This window comes from Ochotona curzoniae, unplaced genomic scaffold (genome assembly GCF_017591425.1).
Source record: "Ochotona curzoniae isolate NIBS_2020 unplaced genomic scaffold, NIBS_Ocur_1.0 scaffold_3835, whole genome shotgun sequence".
Classification (NCBI taxonomy): Eukaryota; Metazoa; Chordata; class Mammalia; order Lagomorpha; family Ochotonidae; genus Ochotona; species Ochotona curzoniae.
The window spans coordinates 3,573,443-3,589,229 of record NW_024467114.1 but is presented as its reverse complement, the minus strand read 5'-3'; the positions used below and the strand labels follow the sequence as shown (position 1 = coordinate 3,589,229).

The 15,787-nt window shown below is 61.5% G+C and overlaps 2 protein-coding genes across 4 annotated transcripts; one reads left to right on the top strand and one right to left on the bottom strand.

Moving 5' to 3' along the window:
- The first annotated feature begins 6,021 nt into the window (after window positions 1-6,021).
- On the top strand, window positions 6,022-13,166 carry DBNL (drebrin like). Of its 3 annotated transcripts, none has more exons than XM_040964708.1 (13): window positions 6,022-6,137; window positions 7,992-8,047; window positions 8,844-8,956; window positions 9,309-9,383; window positions 10,089-10,235; window positions 10,692-10,769; window positions 11,004-11,134; window positions 11,215-11,284; window positions 11,590-11,683; window positions 11,834-11,929; window positions 12,030-12,142; window positions 12,274-12,367; window positions 12,601-13,166. In XM_040964708.1, exons 1-13 carry the CDS (start codon window positions 6,055-6,057, stop codon window positions 12,738-12,740), a joined length of 1,290 nt encoding a protein of 429 aa, XP_040820642.1. In that variant the 5' UTR covers window positions 6,022-6,054; the 3' UTR covers window positions 12,741-13,166. The 3 variants fall into 3 exon arrangements, with proteins under 3 accessions (XP_040820642.1, XP_040820640.1, XP_040820641.1); XM_040964706.1 differs by having other exon boundaries at window positions 11,004-11,155; window positions 11,239-11,284; XM_040964707.1 differs by having other exon boundaries at window positions 11,004-11,155; window positions 11,239-11,284; window positions 12,030-12,178; window positions 12,298-12,367.
- Window positions 13,167-13,683: 517 nt separating this feature from the next.
- On the bottom strand, window positions 13,684-15,292 carry PGAM2 (phosphoglycerate mutase 2). Its single transcript, XM_040964709.1, has 3 exons — window positions 14,843-15,292; window positions 14,567-14,747; window positions 13,684-13,885 (listed from the first exon to the last, which is right to left on the bottom strand). The coding sequence occupies exons 1-3, from the start codon at window positions 15,254-15,256 to the stop codon at window positions 13,719-13,721; spliced, it is 762 nt and encodes a 253-aa protein (XP_040820643.1). The 5' UTR covers window positions 15,257-15,292; the 3' UTR covers window positions 13,684-13,718.
- Window positions 15,293-15,787: the final 495 nt, after the last annotated feature.

Here is a 15,787-nt window from a genome sequence, read left to right as displayed (position 1 = left end):
TAAAATTTTAAAAGTAAAAACAGGGCCCAGCGGTGTGGCCTAGCAGCTAAAGTCCTCGCCTTGAACGCCCCGGGATCCCATATGGGCACCGGTTCTAATCTCTGCAGCTCCACTTCCCATTCAGCTCCCTGCTTGTGGCCTGGGAAAGCAGCAGAGGACGGCCCAAAGCTTTGGGACCCTGCACCCACGTGGGAGACCCGGAAGAGGCTCCTGGCTCCTGGCTTCAGATCGGCATAGTACCGGTCATTGCACTCACTTGGGCAGTGAATCATCGGACAGAAGATCTTCCTCTGTCTCTCCTCCTCTCTGTTAATCTGACTTTTCAATAAATAAATAAATCTTTTTTTAAAAAAGTAAAAACAAAAATTGAGAAATACCAAGTCTGTGTGTGTTCAGAAAGCTGTCACTGGCCCTGTCATGTCGCTGTGGTGACCGTGTGGTTTGCTTTGTGCCTGGTGTTTCTCTGATTATTGTAGCCACGTGGCACATCCCACATTGTGTCACAATAAGGTCTCATGTTGTTCCCTTATTTTCAATGATTGCTTAAACTTTACTTCACCTTCTAAAAGACGAGTTAACTTCATTTTTGGTTGTGACTGTGGAAACTGCTATGCAGAACTACAGGTTTCAGGACAGTATAGCCACGCCTGAGTTTCAGCCATTTCAGGGTAGACATCCGTCTCCTCTGATACAGGAATCTCCTTGCAATTGCCATAACCACCATGGTGGCTGCTGGGTACCCCTCTGTGTGTGACTGCCATGGTGGCCACTGGGTGGCTGTGTGTGTGTGTGTGTGTGTGTGTGCGCGCACGCGCGTTGTCTCTGCCAACCACTGCCCAACAGGGCTACTCTGTGGGTGCTCAGAGGGGACTGGCTCTGCCACCTGGCACCCTCCCTCCCTGGGGCCCGTTCAGGGTCATGGTCACATGGACATCCAGGCAGGGCCTCTGGTCACAGGGTGCAGGTGTGAATGTTCCAGAGCTAGTCCTGAGGGCCCAGGGCCACTGCTGTCTCTACTTCCGCTTTCTGGAGGAGCAGCCCTGCGCTGTGCCCTCCCATGCCCGGGTACTCCAGCAGGAAGCCAGCTCAGGATCAGCCTGAAACTTTGGGCCAGTCCCACGCCCAGCATGTTTCTGGATGGGGAAGGCAGCCCCACATGGGAAGGGGACAGGGGGTGAGCACAGGTGCATGGAGCTGCATGAGGACCACCAGAGACCAGCTTGTCCTGCAAGCCTGGGAGGACAGAGGTATGAGGGACCCTGCCGAGGGGACAGGCTGTGTGACTGTCCCCATGGTGAATCCCGGCCATGAGCACAGCTGTGCCGGGAAACTTGCAGAGGTGCTGTGAGCTACCCATCCTGAGGGTGGCTCAGAGCACCCTACGGTCATTGCAATGAGAGCTGGCCTATGTGGACAGCTGCCCAGGACTCACAGCAGGTGTCAGCAGGGGCCTCACATGCTCTCTCTTTTGTGCAGTGTTCCACTGGCAGGCCACCACCCTGGGCCTGTAGGTCATATGCTAGTGTGCCCCTGGCTCTTGTGCCCACCTAGCCGCTGATCTTTGTCTCATCCGTGCAGCTGGACAGTCCTTACCGTGGAGGCACTTTCTTGATGAGCGTCCACTTACCCACTGACCACGCTTTCAGGGTCCCAGAGGTGAAGCCCCCAGCTCCCTGGATGTTTGCCCCAGGGAAGGGGAACTGTCCCCAGGGCGGCCTGGCAGCTGTCACCCTACCACCCCCGGGTGCAGCTTTGCAGGACATCAGAACCAAGCCCTGTACAGTGCAAGGCCAGGCTGGGGGACGGGCTACTGACAAGGTCGCACTGCCAAGGCTGCCCTGGTGGTGGCCCTGAGCTGGGCCCAGTCCCCAGGGGCCAGCACCCTCCTCACAGGATCTTCCAGAACCAGATGACTATCAGCTGGGACGCCCTTGCCTCTTTCACAGGAACAGATGGGCAGGTGCTGGCATGTTTGGGGTCGTCAGGCCCAAGGTGTGTGCAGGAAGGGAGTTGCTACTGGATTGGACGTCAGTCACCGTTTCCTGGCGTCAGTGCCTCCTGGGAATTTCAGCCTCTGGGCGCCCAGCCCTTCCCTGTGGACAGCCACACCCAGTCGCAGCCCTGCACCCAACCACCTGGAGGCACTGTAGCTTTGGCTACCTGTGCGTCCTCACGTTTGAAATTTAGGAAGACACCGGGTCTCACAAACAGGGATGGGAAGGCTGGGCTTGCCGCAGGTGACACGCCTGGCAGCACTGAGCTGGCTGAAGTTTGCAGTCTTGTCTAGGCTGTGAACTAAGCACGTGGCAAGCGGGCTTTGTCTCTTGCCCTTGGCAACTCTGTCCCCCACTGTAGCCCTAACCAGAGCTGTGCCCCGAGTATTATCCACTGTTCTGGGAAGGAGCATCCAGCAGCGGCGGCCCAAGTGACTTCTGCAACAATCACCCGTGCTGTGTCCTGTCAGGGTGTGTGGTGGGGGTCAGCTCACCAAGGGCCAGACCAGGCACCAAGCACTGAGCACCAAGCACCGAGCACTGACCACCAGGCACCAAGCACTAAGTACCCAGACCCGAGCATGCCACTTCTATGCTGCTTCATTCTCCAGCTGCCCCTGTAACTCCTCTGACTTATCAGGTTGCTTTCATCACCCCAGTATCAACAGCAACGGCAGCATCTGCCCCAACATCGTGCAGTCCCTATAGTTTAGTGCTGACTATGTCCAAAGAGAAGAGTGGCTCGTGGATATTGTGTGTGCATGTGCGTGTGTCCCGGTACTGACTGCCTGGATGAGCAGACCCAGAGCAGGCGGCTGTCCCTGGCTTTGGGCCGTCCTCCACTGCTTTCCCAGGCCACAAGCAGGGAGCTGGACGGGAAGCCGGGTCGTCAGGTTTAGAACTGGCACCCATATAGGATGCTGACGCATGCAAGGAAAGGACCTTAGCCACTAGGCTACTGTGCCGGGCCCTCCAACTTGTAATTCTGAGAGCTTCATGGATGTCATGATTTCTAACCTTAAGTTTCCTGATAATAGGCAAAAATGCTTTTCATTGACTAGATTAGAATCATGTTTATGCACTGTAGCACTTGGCTTTATTTTAGGACTTTTTGAAACGTTTATTTCTTTGCAATGTAGATTGACAGAGCAATAGAAACAGGTGGAGTTATCCCATCCCTGGGCTGGGCCAGGCCAAAATCTGAAATCCTGCAGGTGGTAGGGACCCCAGTCCACAAGCCATTACCTGCTGCCTCCCAGGGGACATGGTGGCAGAAGCTGGCACTGGCAAAGGAGGCAGGGTTCTGAGCTACACGGTTGGGGGCGGGGGCAAGATGCATCTCTATTTTTTTTCTTGAGGATGTATTTATTTACTTGAATTAGAGAGAGAGAGAGAGAGAGGGAGAGACAGATTTCCATCCGCTGGTTCACTCCCCAGACAGCTGCAACAGCGAGGGCTGAGCCACACGGAGCACCCTCCAGGGCTCCCCTGTGGCACCAGGGGCCGGGATGCTGGCTATCTTCCCTAGCCATTCCCAGGCCATTAGCAAGCAGCTGCATTGCAAGTGGTGCTCACGTGCACTGCCGGCACTGCCAGCATTGCAGGTGACTACCCTATGTTCCACAACACTGCCCCCCAGACACAATCTGAACCTCCTGTCATTCCCCACCCCCCACCACAGCCACTTTGACAGAACAAAGGTCGTCTCCCCAGCACACATGTCCACAGGCCTAGAAGCTCGCAGCCGAGGTCTCTGTCAGAGAAGGGGCTTCCTGGCGGCTGTGCACCGCACCCAGCCTGTGCTCACCTGCCTTCCAGAGGGACAGAGGTCAGCTCCGAGCCAGCAGACCCGCTTGCCCCATCCTACCTCGGCCCACACCTGTGGGCTCTGCACCTGTGACCTGCGCCTTTGCCAGCACCGACCAGGGCGGGAGCAGCAGCGCCGTCCCCAGGCCTGCTCCCTCACCCAGGGCTGCTGATGAGAGCGAGGCTCGTGCCCTCTCTAGAGCCAGTCTCCTAGCTTCGTCATTCCCACCCTGGTCTTCCCCATGGATGGGCTGTACTTAAAAGTGAGCGGCTGTAGGGAATCCCAAGCTGCTCCAACACACAGGGCTCCTCCCTCCCCAGTAGGACTGGGAGAGACCCACAGTGGAGACGGGCTGTGGGCGGCAGATCACTTCCCTCTTGAAAACCTGCTACACCCACAATAAAACCCAGGGCCTTCCCTACCCCGTCTCCCACTGCCAAGACCGCACATCCTCAGGTGCACTCCCATCTGCATTTCCTACAGGAGCTTCCTGTGCCCCAGGAGAACCCTCCTCACAGCCCTGGCCTGCTCTTCTCTCCTGGAAGGGATGAGCCAGTCACCAGCTGATCCGGCTCCAAGCACAGAGACCTGCTCCCTGGGCCTGCACAACCAAGATAGCATGGGACCTGGCTAATCTGGCCCCAGGGCATCCTACTGTACACTTGAGTGTAGCAGAGGAAACCAGAGCTGGTGCTGACCGAACTGAAGAGCAAGTGGTTGCAAGCCTCCGGAGGGGCAAAACCAGCACTGGGAGGGGTTGAAACAGCCTCACTGAGAGGGAAGACACCAGGCCTCCAGACATGCAAAAGAGCTGGAGACCAAGGGCTGAGTTCCCCAGGAGGGAACCAGGCTGGGAACAGAAGCTCACAAGGGGTGGGGGAGGTTGGGCTGAGGAAGGAGAAGCAGGAAGGCCTGCCTAGGGAACAGCAGGACCGGGGGGGCACAGCTGGCAGGCGCGCCTGGCACTTCCTCGAGTTGGGGTCCTCCCTGTCCACGCACTGCACTCTGGCCCCTGCGACCAAGGTGGGGGGGGTGCCTCTCGCCCCGCTCCCTTTCTTGACCCTGCACTGTCCCCGCATGGACAGCAAGCCCCCACTTTGTCCGGGCCGTGGCCTGGACTTCCCTGGGAAGATGACCCGTGTCCTCTGGCAAGGCGCACAGGGCGTATTCTGTTACAGGAGCACAGCCAACCAGGCCAATACGCAACCCTGATGTGAGCCCGAATACAAACAGCCAGCACCAGTCCCAGCCCTCTGACAGCTTGGTTAACTGAAGCCTTGCTCAGCGGCAAGATCGGGCCTGCCACGCCTGCCTGAGCCCACCGTTCAGACACAGCACTGCCACAGAACCAAGGGGTTTGCGGACCAGGGGCGGGCCCTGCTCCTGCTGCCGAGGGCAACAGGAGTCCACAGTATAACCCTTCCCCCCCACGCCCTTCCATCGCTCTGACAACTGAGGCGGTCATGTCCATGGGCCCCAGGCCAGGCTCTTGGAGGTACCAGGTCTCAGGCTTCACCTGGCCAGGACCTTCTGACAGCGCTGCAGGGCAACGCGGGACCCACCAGCTGCTTCTGCAGGATTTGATGCTACAGTGCAGTCCCCTGGCCAGGGCGCAGAGCCAGAATCATCTCCGGTCTCTTAGAACCATACATGTCAAACTTGGGAGACTGAATTTAGGGAAATAATTCACATCTAAACGACAGTGCAGGGTGCATCTGAGACGCCCGCACTGCAGAAGGGGCTTACCCTGTACACCTGCTGCCTGTGGGTCTTTATGCTAAGGCGGTAGGAGAGGCTGGGAAAGAAGCTGGGAGCTACCTGGCCTTGTCTTTTCCTGGCGGGCGGTAAGTCCACCCACAGCAGCGCCCATATCTCGTGGCCTCCTCCTTTGCAGGCAGGACGACCCCCGGGACGGGCGTGGAGTCGAAGCTCAAGGTGGATTCTCCTCCTTCCTCACCTTCCCCTCCGGACCACACCGCAGAAGGCGCAGGTGGGAGGAGGCGGCACGCCTGCAGTTGCCGAGCCTCACCGAGCAGTGCCTGCGGCGGGTCGGCACAGAATGAAGTGCGAGGGTCCCCGAGGGACCACTGCCCGCCGCCATCCCGGGTCCACCTGCGCCCGTCGGCCCCGGCGCCCCGCCCCACTTCCGCTTCCGGCCTTGGGGCGGGGCTTCCGGCCGGCGGCGGCGCGGCTGCGGGCATCGCAAGGCGGCGGGGCGGCGGCGGCGGAGGCGGCGCGGGCAGCGCGGCGGGCATGGCGGCGAACCTGAGCCGGAACGGGCCTGCGCTGCAGGAGGCCTACGTGCGGGTGGTCACGGAGAAGTCCCCGACCGACTGGTGCGCGACGCGGCGGGTCTGTGCGCGCCGGGCGCGGCTGCGCGCCCACCGCCCGGGACCGGCCAGGGACTGGGCTCCCGGCCTGGCCGTGCTGCCTTTGGGGGGCTGTCGGGTGCCTGCTGCCCGGGGGACGATCCTGGGGCAGAGGAGGGCTCCGCCGCAGCCTGCTGCGAGAAGGCGGAAGCCACGCCCCGGGCTCCCCTGACAGCGCCCTGGGGTCTGGGCGGGGGTGGGGGGCGTCCAAGGCCGTGAGCGTGGGCTTGCGATCCTGCCTTGCTCTTGGCCAGGCCGAACCTAGCCAGGTGAACCAAGAGAAGGCTCTTGGCTGGGCACCGCACCCGGGACGAGCTGTCCGCCTCCCGCCCTGGATGTGCGGATGTGCGGGGAAGCTGCGCGAGTCCCAGGCGGGACCCTTCCCGAGGCCCCAACTCGGGGCCTGGGTCGCCCAGGCGGTTGGGAGGCAACCCCTCCCTGGGCCAGGGTTATCCTGCGGCCCTCATTCTGCGAGACAGCTTTGCCCACTTTGCTCAGGCGTCTGCCGTTCCCAACGGTGCCCCTCAGAATACTTGACCCGCCTCCCCCACCTGCCTCAGATCCCGTCAGCAGAATCTGCACCCCAAGCCCAATTCTCCTTTCCCCATCCACGTGCAGCCACCTGCTTTGGCCACGGAGGGGGGCTCTTGGCCACCCGGGTTAACCTGCACTGACTCCCTGGGTGACTCCTAGCCCCACTTCCAGTCCATCCCCATGCCCGCCTTCCTGGGAGGCATCTGGCTTGGGGTGAGGCGGTCAGCTCCCTGTTCTTCACCTGGGGCTTCTTCCCAGGCAGGTGTCACCCCCCACCTTCCCCCTCCCCCAGCATGGGCAGCCCTGTCCCGGTCTTCCACCCCCTGGTCACAGCCACTCAATTAGCAGATAGTGGCCTTTCCCTACGTGCTGCCTGAGAAAACAGCTCAGCCGTGTCACTTCCTCACTGATAGCTTTGCGGTAGTAGAGGCCCATGCCCGCTCCAGCCACTGGCTCTGGGTGACACGGCTTCTGCGCCCGGCCATCATGCTTGCACTGTGGCCACACCTGCTTGTCGCCGCACGGAAGATCTCTCTTCCTCAAACCTGAGGCTGGTTCCTCTTAGCCCCTCTGCTCTGCGGCACCCTTCCTCTTGCCAGCCCAGGTGGCGCTCCAGCCTCTCGGTCCGGGGAGGGAGCCTCCCCGCCATCTCTGGTTGACTTGGATCGGAAGCGGTGGGACACGTGTTGTACCTCCGCTGGAAGGGTTGGAGTGTCCCTGCTTCTCTGGACTGATAGCCTACAGGGAAAGTCATCTGGGGGCCCAGGCACAGAGGAAGAGGTGCTGTCCAGTGTGGTGGGTCACACAGCGTGTAGCCTCGGCCCAGGCCCTGGACAGGCACGGGCAGGGCCCAGCCCTGGCTCTCCATCTTGGGTCTGCTTCCTGCCCTCCTCCTGGCCAGGGCCTGGGATGGCTTGTTCTCCCTGCTCTGTGTGGCATCTACCCATGGCACTCGCTGCTTGGCAGCAGCTTCTGGGTGCAGGAATGCATAAACATCTTTTGTCTCTTTAAAGCCGTGTATCTGGTTACCAGATGAGGACTTCACCCGTGAGCATGTGGCAGGTCATCCGACGCCACAGCTTATACTTTCCTGGGTGGACTTGTGTTCCCTATCTCTGGGCTGAGAGGGCTAGCTACAGGTTGAGCTGCAGGTCACCTGGCCGCCTGAAAGAACCTGCCAGGCAGGTCGCAGCAGGGTGGGGTGGGGCGTATCCACCAGGCCCTGAGTGCAGAAAGGTGGGGCGTGCCTGGGTGCCGGCCACAGAACCCGTGCGTGTCTTCTTCCAGGGCGCTCTTCACCTATGAAGGCAACAGCAATGACATCCGTGTGGCCGGCACGGGCGGTGAGTGTGGCCTCAGGCGGGCTCCCCGAGCCCTGCAGGGAAGCAGGGAAGTGTGCAGAGGGGAGGCGATTGCAGCCTGCAGCCGTCAGAGCAGAAGGAGCGCCGGGGCCCTTGGAGGTCCCCAAGTATGGCTCGGCTGCAGCGACAGCTCCGGGCCTCCTGCATAAGCCGTGCGGGGGCTCCCTGCCCCACTGCCCCTCATAGGCCAGCCCCAGGCAGTTAGTAAGTGGAAGTATTCCTCTGTGGCCTCCTTCACCCGGGACAGCAGGTGGCGTGGCCCTGCAGCCTCCAGGACAGGGCCATGGGAAAGCAGAACCGTGCCTTCCCAACACGTGGCCTGGCTGTGTCCTGAGCTGCTGCTGCTCCTTACAGGGAGACCAAGGCTCAGTGTTGGGGTGAATGCTTTAGGGCACCCTCCCCACTCCTTCTTCTGCCCCTCTGAGACCCTGCAGCCTGAGCTGACATCAAGTGACCCGCAGCCCAACCCTGCTGTCCAGGGGCCTTCATGGGGGCCCAGGCAGCCAGCTGCTGGTACAGAGGCCTGCTGTGGGAGCTCCTGGCCTCTCTCAGTGGAGATGGCCTTTGTTTTCTTATTCCAGAGGTCCCCAGGGGTTTAGAGGCATAGCCTTTAGGCTAGTGTGGGTGAGAACAGTACCATAGGTACTCGGCCAGGGGGGGCAGGACCCAGGGCAGTTCAGCAGCCAGAGGGAGTGGGAAGGCCTGGTGTATAGGTGGTCCTGGCCACTGGGGTGGGCTGGGGCACAGGCTGCCTCTAACTGTCCGTGTGGCACTGCAGAGGGCGGCCTCGAGGAGCTGGTGGAGGAACTCAGCAGCGGGAAGGTGATGTACGCCTTCTGCCGGGTGAAGGACCCCAACTCCGGCCTGCCCAAGTTTGTCCTCATCAACTGGGTACGTGGGGGTTGGCCTTGTGGATGCCGCCAGGCCGGCAGAGACCTCACTTGGCCATGGCTGCTTCATTGCGCGCAGTGCAGCCTTCAAGCCCAGAGACATTCCTATGAGCTGGAGTAGGAATGGGGTAGAGGGCCGGGGCTTGTTGAGGGCAGGACACCCCAGGAAAGGCCCCGTGGTGGGAGGCAGCACTGCTCTGCAGAGCACACTCTGGGCACCTCGAGGGGTCTATGGGACATGCTCAGGAGACTAGCCTCTGCTTTGGGGGTTGAAAGTTTCTCCCTGGGGGCCTGGGGAGGGGGCGGTGGCTCTGAGAGTGCCCTGGGTCATGCTGGCTGTGCTTGTGTTGCAGACGGGCGAGGGTGTGAATGATGCGCGGAAAGGAGTTTGCGCCAACCATGTTAGCACCATGGCCAGCTTCCTGAAGGTGAGGGCCAAGCCGGTCCTGCTGCAGTAACGGGCAAGCCTTCCGCTCCCCAGCTGTCCGGGTACTGGGCCAGGAGCTCCCCCACGACCGCCGTCCCCTCTGGTCATTGGGCCAAGACCAGAGGATTCCACTCCCTGCGTGGGTACAGGACGCCCAGCACTTGGGCCATCCTCTGCTGCTTTCCCAGACAGCAGGGAGCTGGATCATGAGTAGAGCAACCTGGACTAGAACCAGTGTCTGTATGGGATTGCAGTGCCATAAGCAGAGACTTAGCTTCCTGTGCTGCTGTGCCAGCCCCTGACTGGCATTTTGATTACTGGCAAGGAAACCTCAGACTTCGAATTTGGTCCTGCCAATTCTTTAGTTTTTCCCATTTTGCTTTGGTTGCGATTGGGTCCAGAGTAACAGGACGCTGGCAGGGGTGCGGCTTCTCAGGAAGGAGGCTCTCTTCGCAGGACAAGGTGGCTTCCCACTGTTGTCTCAGCGGCGTGCCGCCTAGCCCCAAGGAGGCCTTTGGTGAACTACAGCAGGGCTATCTGCCCTGGGGAGTGGGCAGGGCTCTCCGCAGCAGCACAGGTGCCAGGGTTTGCCCCCGGCTGGTTGGTGGGACCCTTGAGGGAAGCCCTTGCTTCAGAACCCTCAGTAAGGGGGCTGGGACCCACCCTTGGCCTCAGCTGAGGGAGGCACCCACTGCTCTCACCACAGGGGGCTCACGTGACCATCAATGCACGGGCAGAGGAGGACGTGGAGCCCGCATGCATCATGGAGAAGGTGGCCAAGGCCTCAGGGGCCAACTACAGTTTCCACAGGGAAAGCAACCGCTTCCAGGACACAGGGCCCCAGGCCCCCGTGGTGAGGCTGCCCCCCCATCCCTGCCTAAGTCCTGGGGCCTGCCTGGGGGTGACTGACCGCCAGTCCCAAGCCTTAATCTGGAACTGGCTCTGAGGGGACACAGCCCTCTGGTCATCCTGCCACCCTTAGTCCACGGTTCCCCATGCCAGAAGCTTTGTGTGGTATTGGGATGAAGCCCAAAACCATAGCCACCATGATGTGGGGACTCCCGCTCCAGTGACCCTGTAGCCTTGGCAACAGGCGGGGCAAGGCCAGGAGCCACTGCCTCAGCCAGCAGTATATGCCGGCTCCTTGCTCATTGCTGTGCCAGTCACTATGGGGTAGCAGGTGGCGCTGGGGGCTTTCTCTGCCTATGCGGTCTGCCCTTGGGATGCTGGCTGCCTTTGCCACAGCCTCATGACTCTGCCTGTGGCCTGACTCAAGGCCTCAGTGCCAGCACACACCCTCACCCCACAGGGTTCTGTGTACCAGAAGACCAATGCCGTGTCTGAGATCAAGAGGGTTGGCAAAGACAGTTTCTGGGCCAAAGCTGAGGTAGGTGCTGCTAGGTAGGACAGATGAGCTGCTTGCCCGGCCTGGGCTTGGGGGGGATGGGGGATAGGCTGTTTGCTTCTGTGGGGAATACCCATCAGCCCTACTGGAATGTACATGGGTTGTGCCTGGGCTAGACAGTGGTGGCTCCGCTCCCCCACACACCTGTGGGAGCTGGTCTGAGGCTGGGCCCAAGGCCAAAGGGAGGTCTGCTAAGCGGGCAGGCCCCCCTGACAGAAGGAGGAGGAGAACCGCCGGCTGGAAGAGAAGCGGCGGGCAGAGGAGGAGCGGCAGCGGCTGGAGGAGGAGCGCAGGGAGAGGGAGCTGCGCGAGGCAGAGCTCCGGGAGCAGCGCTACCAGGCACAGCAGCTTGCAGCCAGCCCCGCCAGGTGAGCCCAACCTTCCCCAGGTGCAGAGTGGGGACCGGGTGCCCCGTGCTGCACCTCAGCTGCCATGCTGGCCTTGCCTGCAGGACGAGTGAGCAGCAGGACATGGCTTCAAGAAACAGAGAGGAGTGGGTAAGGCGGATGCCCCTCGCCCCCAGAGGGCCTGGGCACTCACAGGTTCACACCCCCATGGTCCCTAGGGCTGCCCCTGACCCAGGCTTGCTCTCCTCCATGGAGGGCACCCAAGGCCAGCTGAGGCATCAGAGAGAGCGGAGAAGCAAGGGCAGCAGTGCCAACAAGGCTGTGGCCGGGCCCCAAGCCTCCAGATCACACATGCACAGCCCTGAGGGGCTGCCTTGGGAGAGACGCAGTGGGCCAAGGCCTGGGTTCCTGCTCCCTGGGCAGGGCACATGTATGTCTGCCCCGCCCTGCACCAGGAGTCAGCCGGAGCACAAGCCGTGCACCCGCGGGAAATCTTCAAGCAGAAGGAGCGGGCCTTGTCCACCACCTCCATCTCCAGCCCTCAGCCAGGTAGTCCTCCAGCCTGGGGCCTCCTCGGAGCCCCGAGTGTATGATATGTGCAGAGGGGCGGGAGGGCAGGAGGCCAGGAGCACTGATGGGTCGTGTGTGTGTGTGTGTGTGTGTGTGGCTTTCTTACGGGCATCTCTGCTGTGTCTGCAGGCAAGCTGAAGAGTCCCTTCCTGCAGAAGCAGCTCACGCAGCCCGAGGTCCCCTTCAGCCGGGAGCCAACTCCTACTGTCTCCAGACCCACCGCAGGCAAGGCGTGCATCCTCCCAGGGCCTGCAGGGGGCACTGGTGGAGTACAGGGGTGCTGGCGCTACAGGGGGGATCAGCCCTATCATGGCCTCTGCTGCAGGTGGCCCCGAGGAGCCAGCACCCCGTAGCCCTCCAGGCCTTGAGCAGGAGCAAGAGGAGGCTGTGTACGAGGAACCCCCGCAGCCAGAGGACCTTTACGAGGAGCCCCCGCTGGTGGGTTCACTCATGGGAGGGCTCAGGCATGCCTGGGTTTCCTATGGTGCACACACTGGGCCGGCTGTCAGGGACCAGCCCTGGGCGTGCCGGCTGGCCCTGAGGTCCCTTGTCACTCTCACGTCCGGCAGATGCATCAGGGAGCTGGCGCAGAGCACTACGTGCAGGGCCAGGACCTCAGCGGGCAGGGGCTGTGTGCCCGAGCCCTGTATGATTACCAGGCAGGTAAGGCTCCCAGTGGGCCACCACACCTTGCAGGTCTGGCACCGGGGTATGGGGTGCCAGTGGACGGAGAGTGGGAGGCAGAACCCCTGTAGCAGGGATGACCTCCCATCCCGCCCAGTGTTAGTGCTGCTCGCCATCCTGGGGGCGCCCGGCGGTGGCTCTGGGGAGGGGCTTGTGGGTGTCACTCGGCCACACAGAGCCCCTGCTGCAGCCTCGGGCCTGCCCCCTTGCAGCGGACGAGACCGAGATCTCCTTCGACCCCGAGAACCTCATCACGGGCATCGAGGTGATCGATGAGGGCTGGTGGCGTGGCTACGGGCCGGACGGCCACTTCGGCATGTTCCCCGCCAACTACGTGGAGCTCATCGAGTGAGGCCAAGGCCATCTTCCCCTCTGCAGCCAGGGACACAGCTGAGCGCTGAAGCCTGGGGACTCCCTGTCACCCCAGATGTAACCTGGTGACTCCCCAGCGGTTCCTGCAGCCCTGGCTGGGCGGAGCTGCCTGTGCACCTGCCTTTTCTCCTGCTCTGTTTCTCGGGGTGTGACCACAGCTGCCTAGGTTGACGCTTACCCTCAGGAGAATGGTCTTTGGTGACATCCAAACCAAGTCGGAGCCAATCTCGGTGAGGGCTGACCCTGAGGATGGGCTGGGGCTGTGAGAGGGGTCCTTGCCAGGCTCCCCTGTGGCTGCCCCCACAGCGCGGGCCGCTACTGACATCTGAGGTGTGCTGGAATGGCCTGCACGCCTGCCATTGTGTCCCAGCCTGTCTATCTGAAGAACGAATCTGCCAATCACTTATTTGATGGGTTTCTGGCTCTGCTGTGCCCTGAAAGTTCCCGTGGGAAAGTACCTCCCGGGGGTGTGCGCTGTGCCAGGGCTGCACCCTCGGGCCAGTGACGAGCCACCTGGAAGAGCATAAATGACAGCTGGCATCTCGCTGTGTGTCGGTGGCTCTGGGAGAGGTTCAGCCATCCAGCCTGTGGCCTAGGGCAGCACCTGGCCCCTCCGCTCAGGTGGTGCTGTGCTCCAGGCCACTTCCCAACCTCCCCTGCAGATGTCCTCCCCCAAGTGGGGGGCGTACCGTGGTAGGGAAGCCCCCAGACTTACATGGCATGTCTGCAGCAGGGAGGTGGGACTCAGGGCAGGGAAAACAGGACCACCCCCTTCTGGAGGAGCACACCTTGCTCCCTGCAGGGAGGCCTGCCTTCATCTGGGCCAAGCACATCGTCGCCCCATGGCTCACACTGAACTGTTCGTGCTGGACCAAGCTGGGCAGGCCGTGAGCCTGGCACATCTGGCCACACACCTTGAAGCAGGGGGAAAAGCTGGCTTTATTGCCGGTGCCCACCCTCACTTGGCCTTGCCCTGGGCTGCCACAGCTTCCATAGCTTTGCGCACCGTCTCCTCGTCTCCCAGGAAGCGCATGGGCTTGGTGGGCTTCAGTGCCTGGTCCAGCTCGTACACGATGGGGATCCCCGTGGGCAGGTTCAGCTCCATGATGGCCTGGTCTGACATCCCTGGACCAAGGTATAACATCTGTCAGTTCCTCTGTGGCACCAGCCCCGTGCCTAAAGGTCACAGACAAGCCAGGCTAGCAGCTACAGGAATAGTGTGCTGAAACCAAGACCTGCAACGGTGCCATCCACAGCTCACCCTGCATGCTGGGAGCCAAGCAAGCCCGGAGCTCCCAGCCACTGGGGTGAAGGAAACCCAACCCCATCTGCTCCAGGGCCCCTGCCGGCCGGGAATAGCAGCGCGACCTTTGCTGGCAGTGCTGCCCCACCCTCTGCTGCATAGCATGGTCCAGAGTGTTCTCTGCTGAGTCGTGCACCCCCTTGCCGCTGTGCTGCCTCTTCCCTCACCAGGCCAGGAGAGGCCCCTGAAAAGGAGGTCTAGAGATGGCTGCTCCCCCTTGGGCCTCAGGCCAGTGTGTCAGCATGGTCCCCACCCTGCTGTATCTGATGGCCTCACCACAGACCCACCTCTGCTTCTGCACTTACACTTGAAGGACCCAGGGGCCAGTCTCTGCCCTGCCCGGCTGGGTGCCCTTGGCAGGAAGCCACTCTGAAGCTTGCAGGGGCCTGAGCTTTGGAGCAGTAATTAGCAGTGGGCAGCTTTGCGCCCAGGACCTTTGGGGTGTCTGCCCCGCATCCTGGTGCATGCATGACTTGTAAACACCGCCCCAGTTGGCCTCTCACCTTCCAGATGCTTGACGATGCCCCGCAGGCTGTTGCCATGGGCCGCGATGAGCACCCGCTTGCCAGCTTTGATCTGCGGGGCAATCTCTTGGTTCCAGAAGGGCAAAGCACGGGCAATGGTGTCCTTGAGGCTCTCACAGGTGGGCAGCTCCCCGGGTGTCAGCCCCGCGTACCTGCGTTCCTGGGGAGTACAGGGACACTGCTGTCCCCTCCCTGGACGCCAGCCCCACCCCCTTGCCCCACCCTGGGAACTCCCCAACACAACCCCAGGCTCACCTTACTGATGACAGCATAGTAGGGGTGCTTCTCATCCATGGGGGGTGGTGGGATGTCGAAGGAGCGCCGCCAGATCTTCACCTGTTCCTCCCCGTGCTTGGCAGCCGTCTCTGCCTTGTTGAGGCCTGTGAGGCCCCCGTAGTGGCGCTCATTGAGGCGCCAGGTGCGTACGACGGGCAGCCACATCTGGTCCGTGCCGTCCAGGATGGTCCAGAGTGTGCGGATGGCCCGCTTCAGCACTGATGTGTAGCAGATGTCAAACTCCATCTTGGCATCCTTAATGGCCACAGCCCCCCGCTTGGCCTCCTCAGCCCCCTTCTCGCTGAGCTCTGCGTCAAACCAGCCGCAGAAGCGGTTCTCCTGGTTCCAGGTGCTCTCACCGTGGCGGACCATCACTAGACGGTGGGTGGCCATGGCGGTAGTGGTGGACACGGGGCTGTGGACCAGGACAGCACCTCGGCAGCACCCCTGGCTTTATAACAGTCCATGCCCTGCCCCCACCCAGCCAACTGCCAATCAGCATTCCAGGAGAGACAGGCGGTGGGAGGTAGCCAGTAGCAGAACGGGTGGCAGCAGGCCTAAAAGCTAAACCTAAAATAGCCCAGCTCAGGCTCCAGTGACAGCCTGGACTGTGTGGGGCCTCAGAGCAAGGCCAGGCAGAAGTCAGGCCTGGGGGAGGGGGTGCTCCAGGGCTCCCTGAACCAGGAGCTCACGCCACTGCCACAGCCCCCTCAGCCCTCCCTAGCAGGCAGAGGCACAGTGCCAAAGACCAGCTCAGCTGACTTCAGAGCTCGAGGAGGATGTGCGGATCGGCGAGAAGGCAGACAAGACACGTGGACCACTAGAGCATGATGCTCATAATGGACAACTCAGAAAAGTTGCCTTCTTTATTTATGCAGAAGTCATCACAAGCCTTTGCACAACATCCAGTTGTTTCATTTTTAC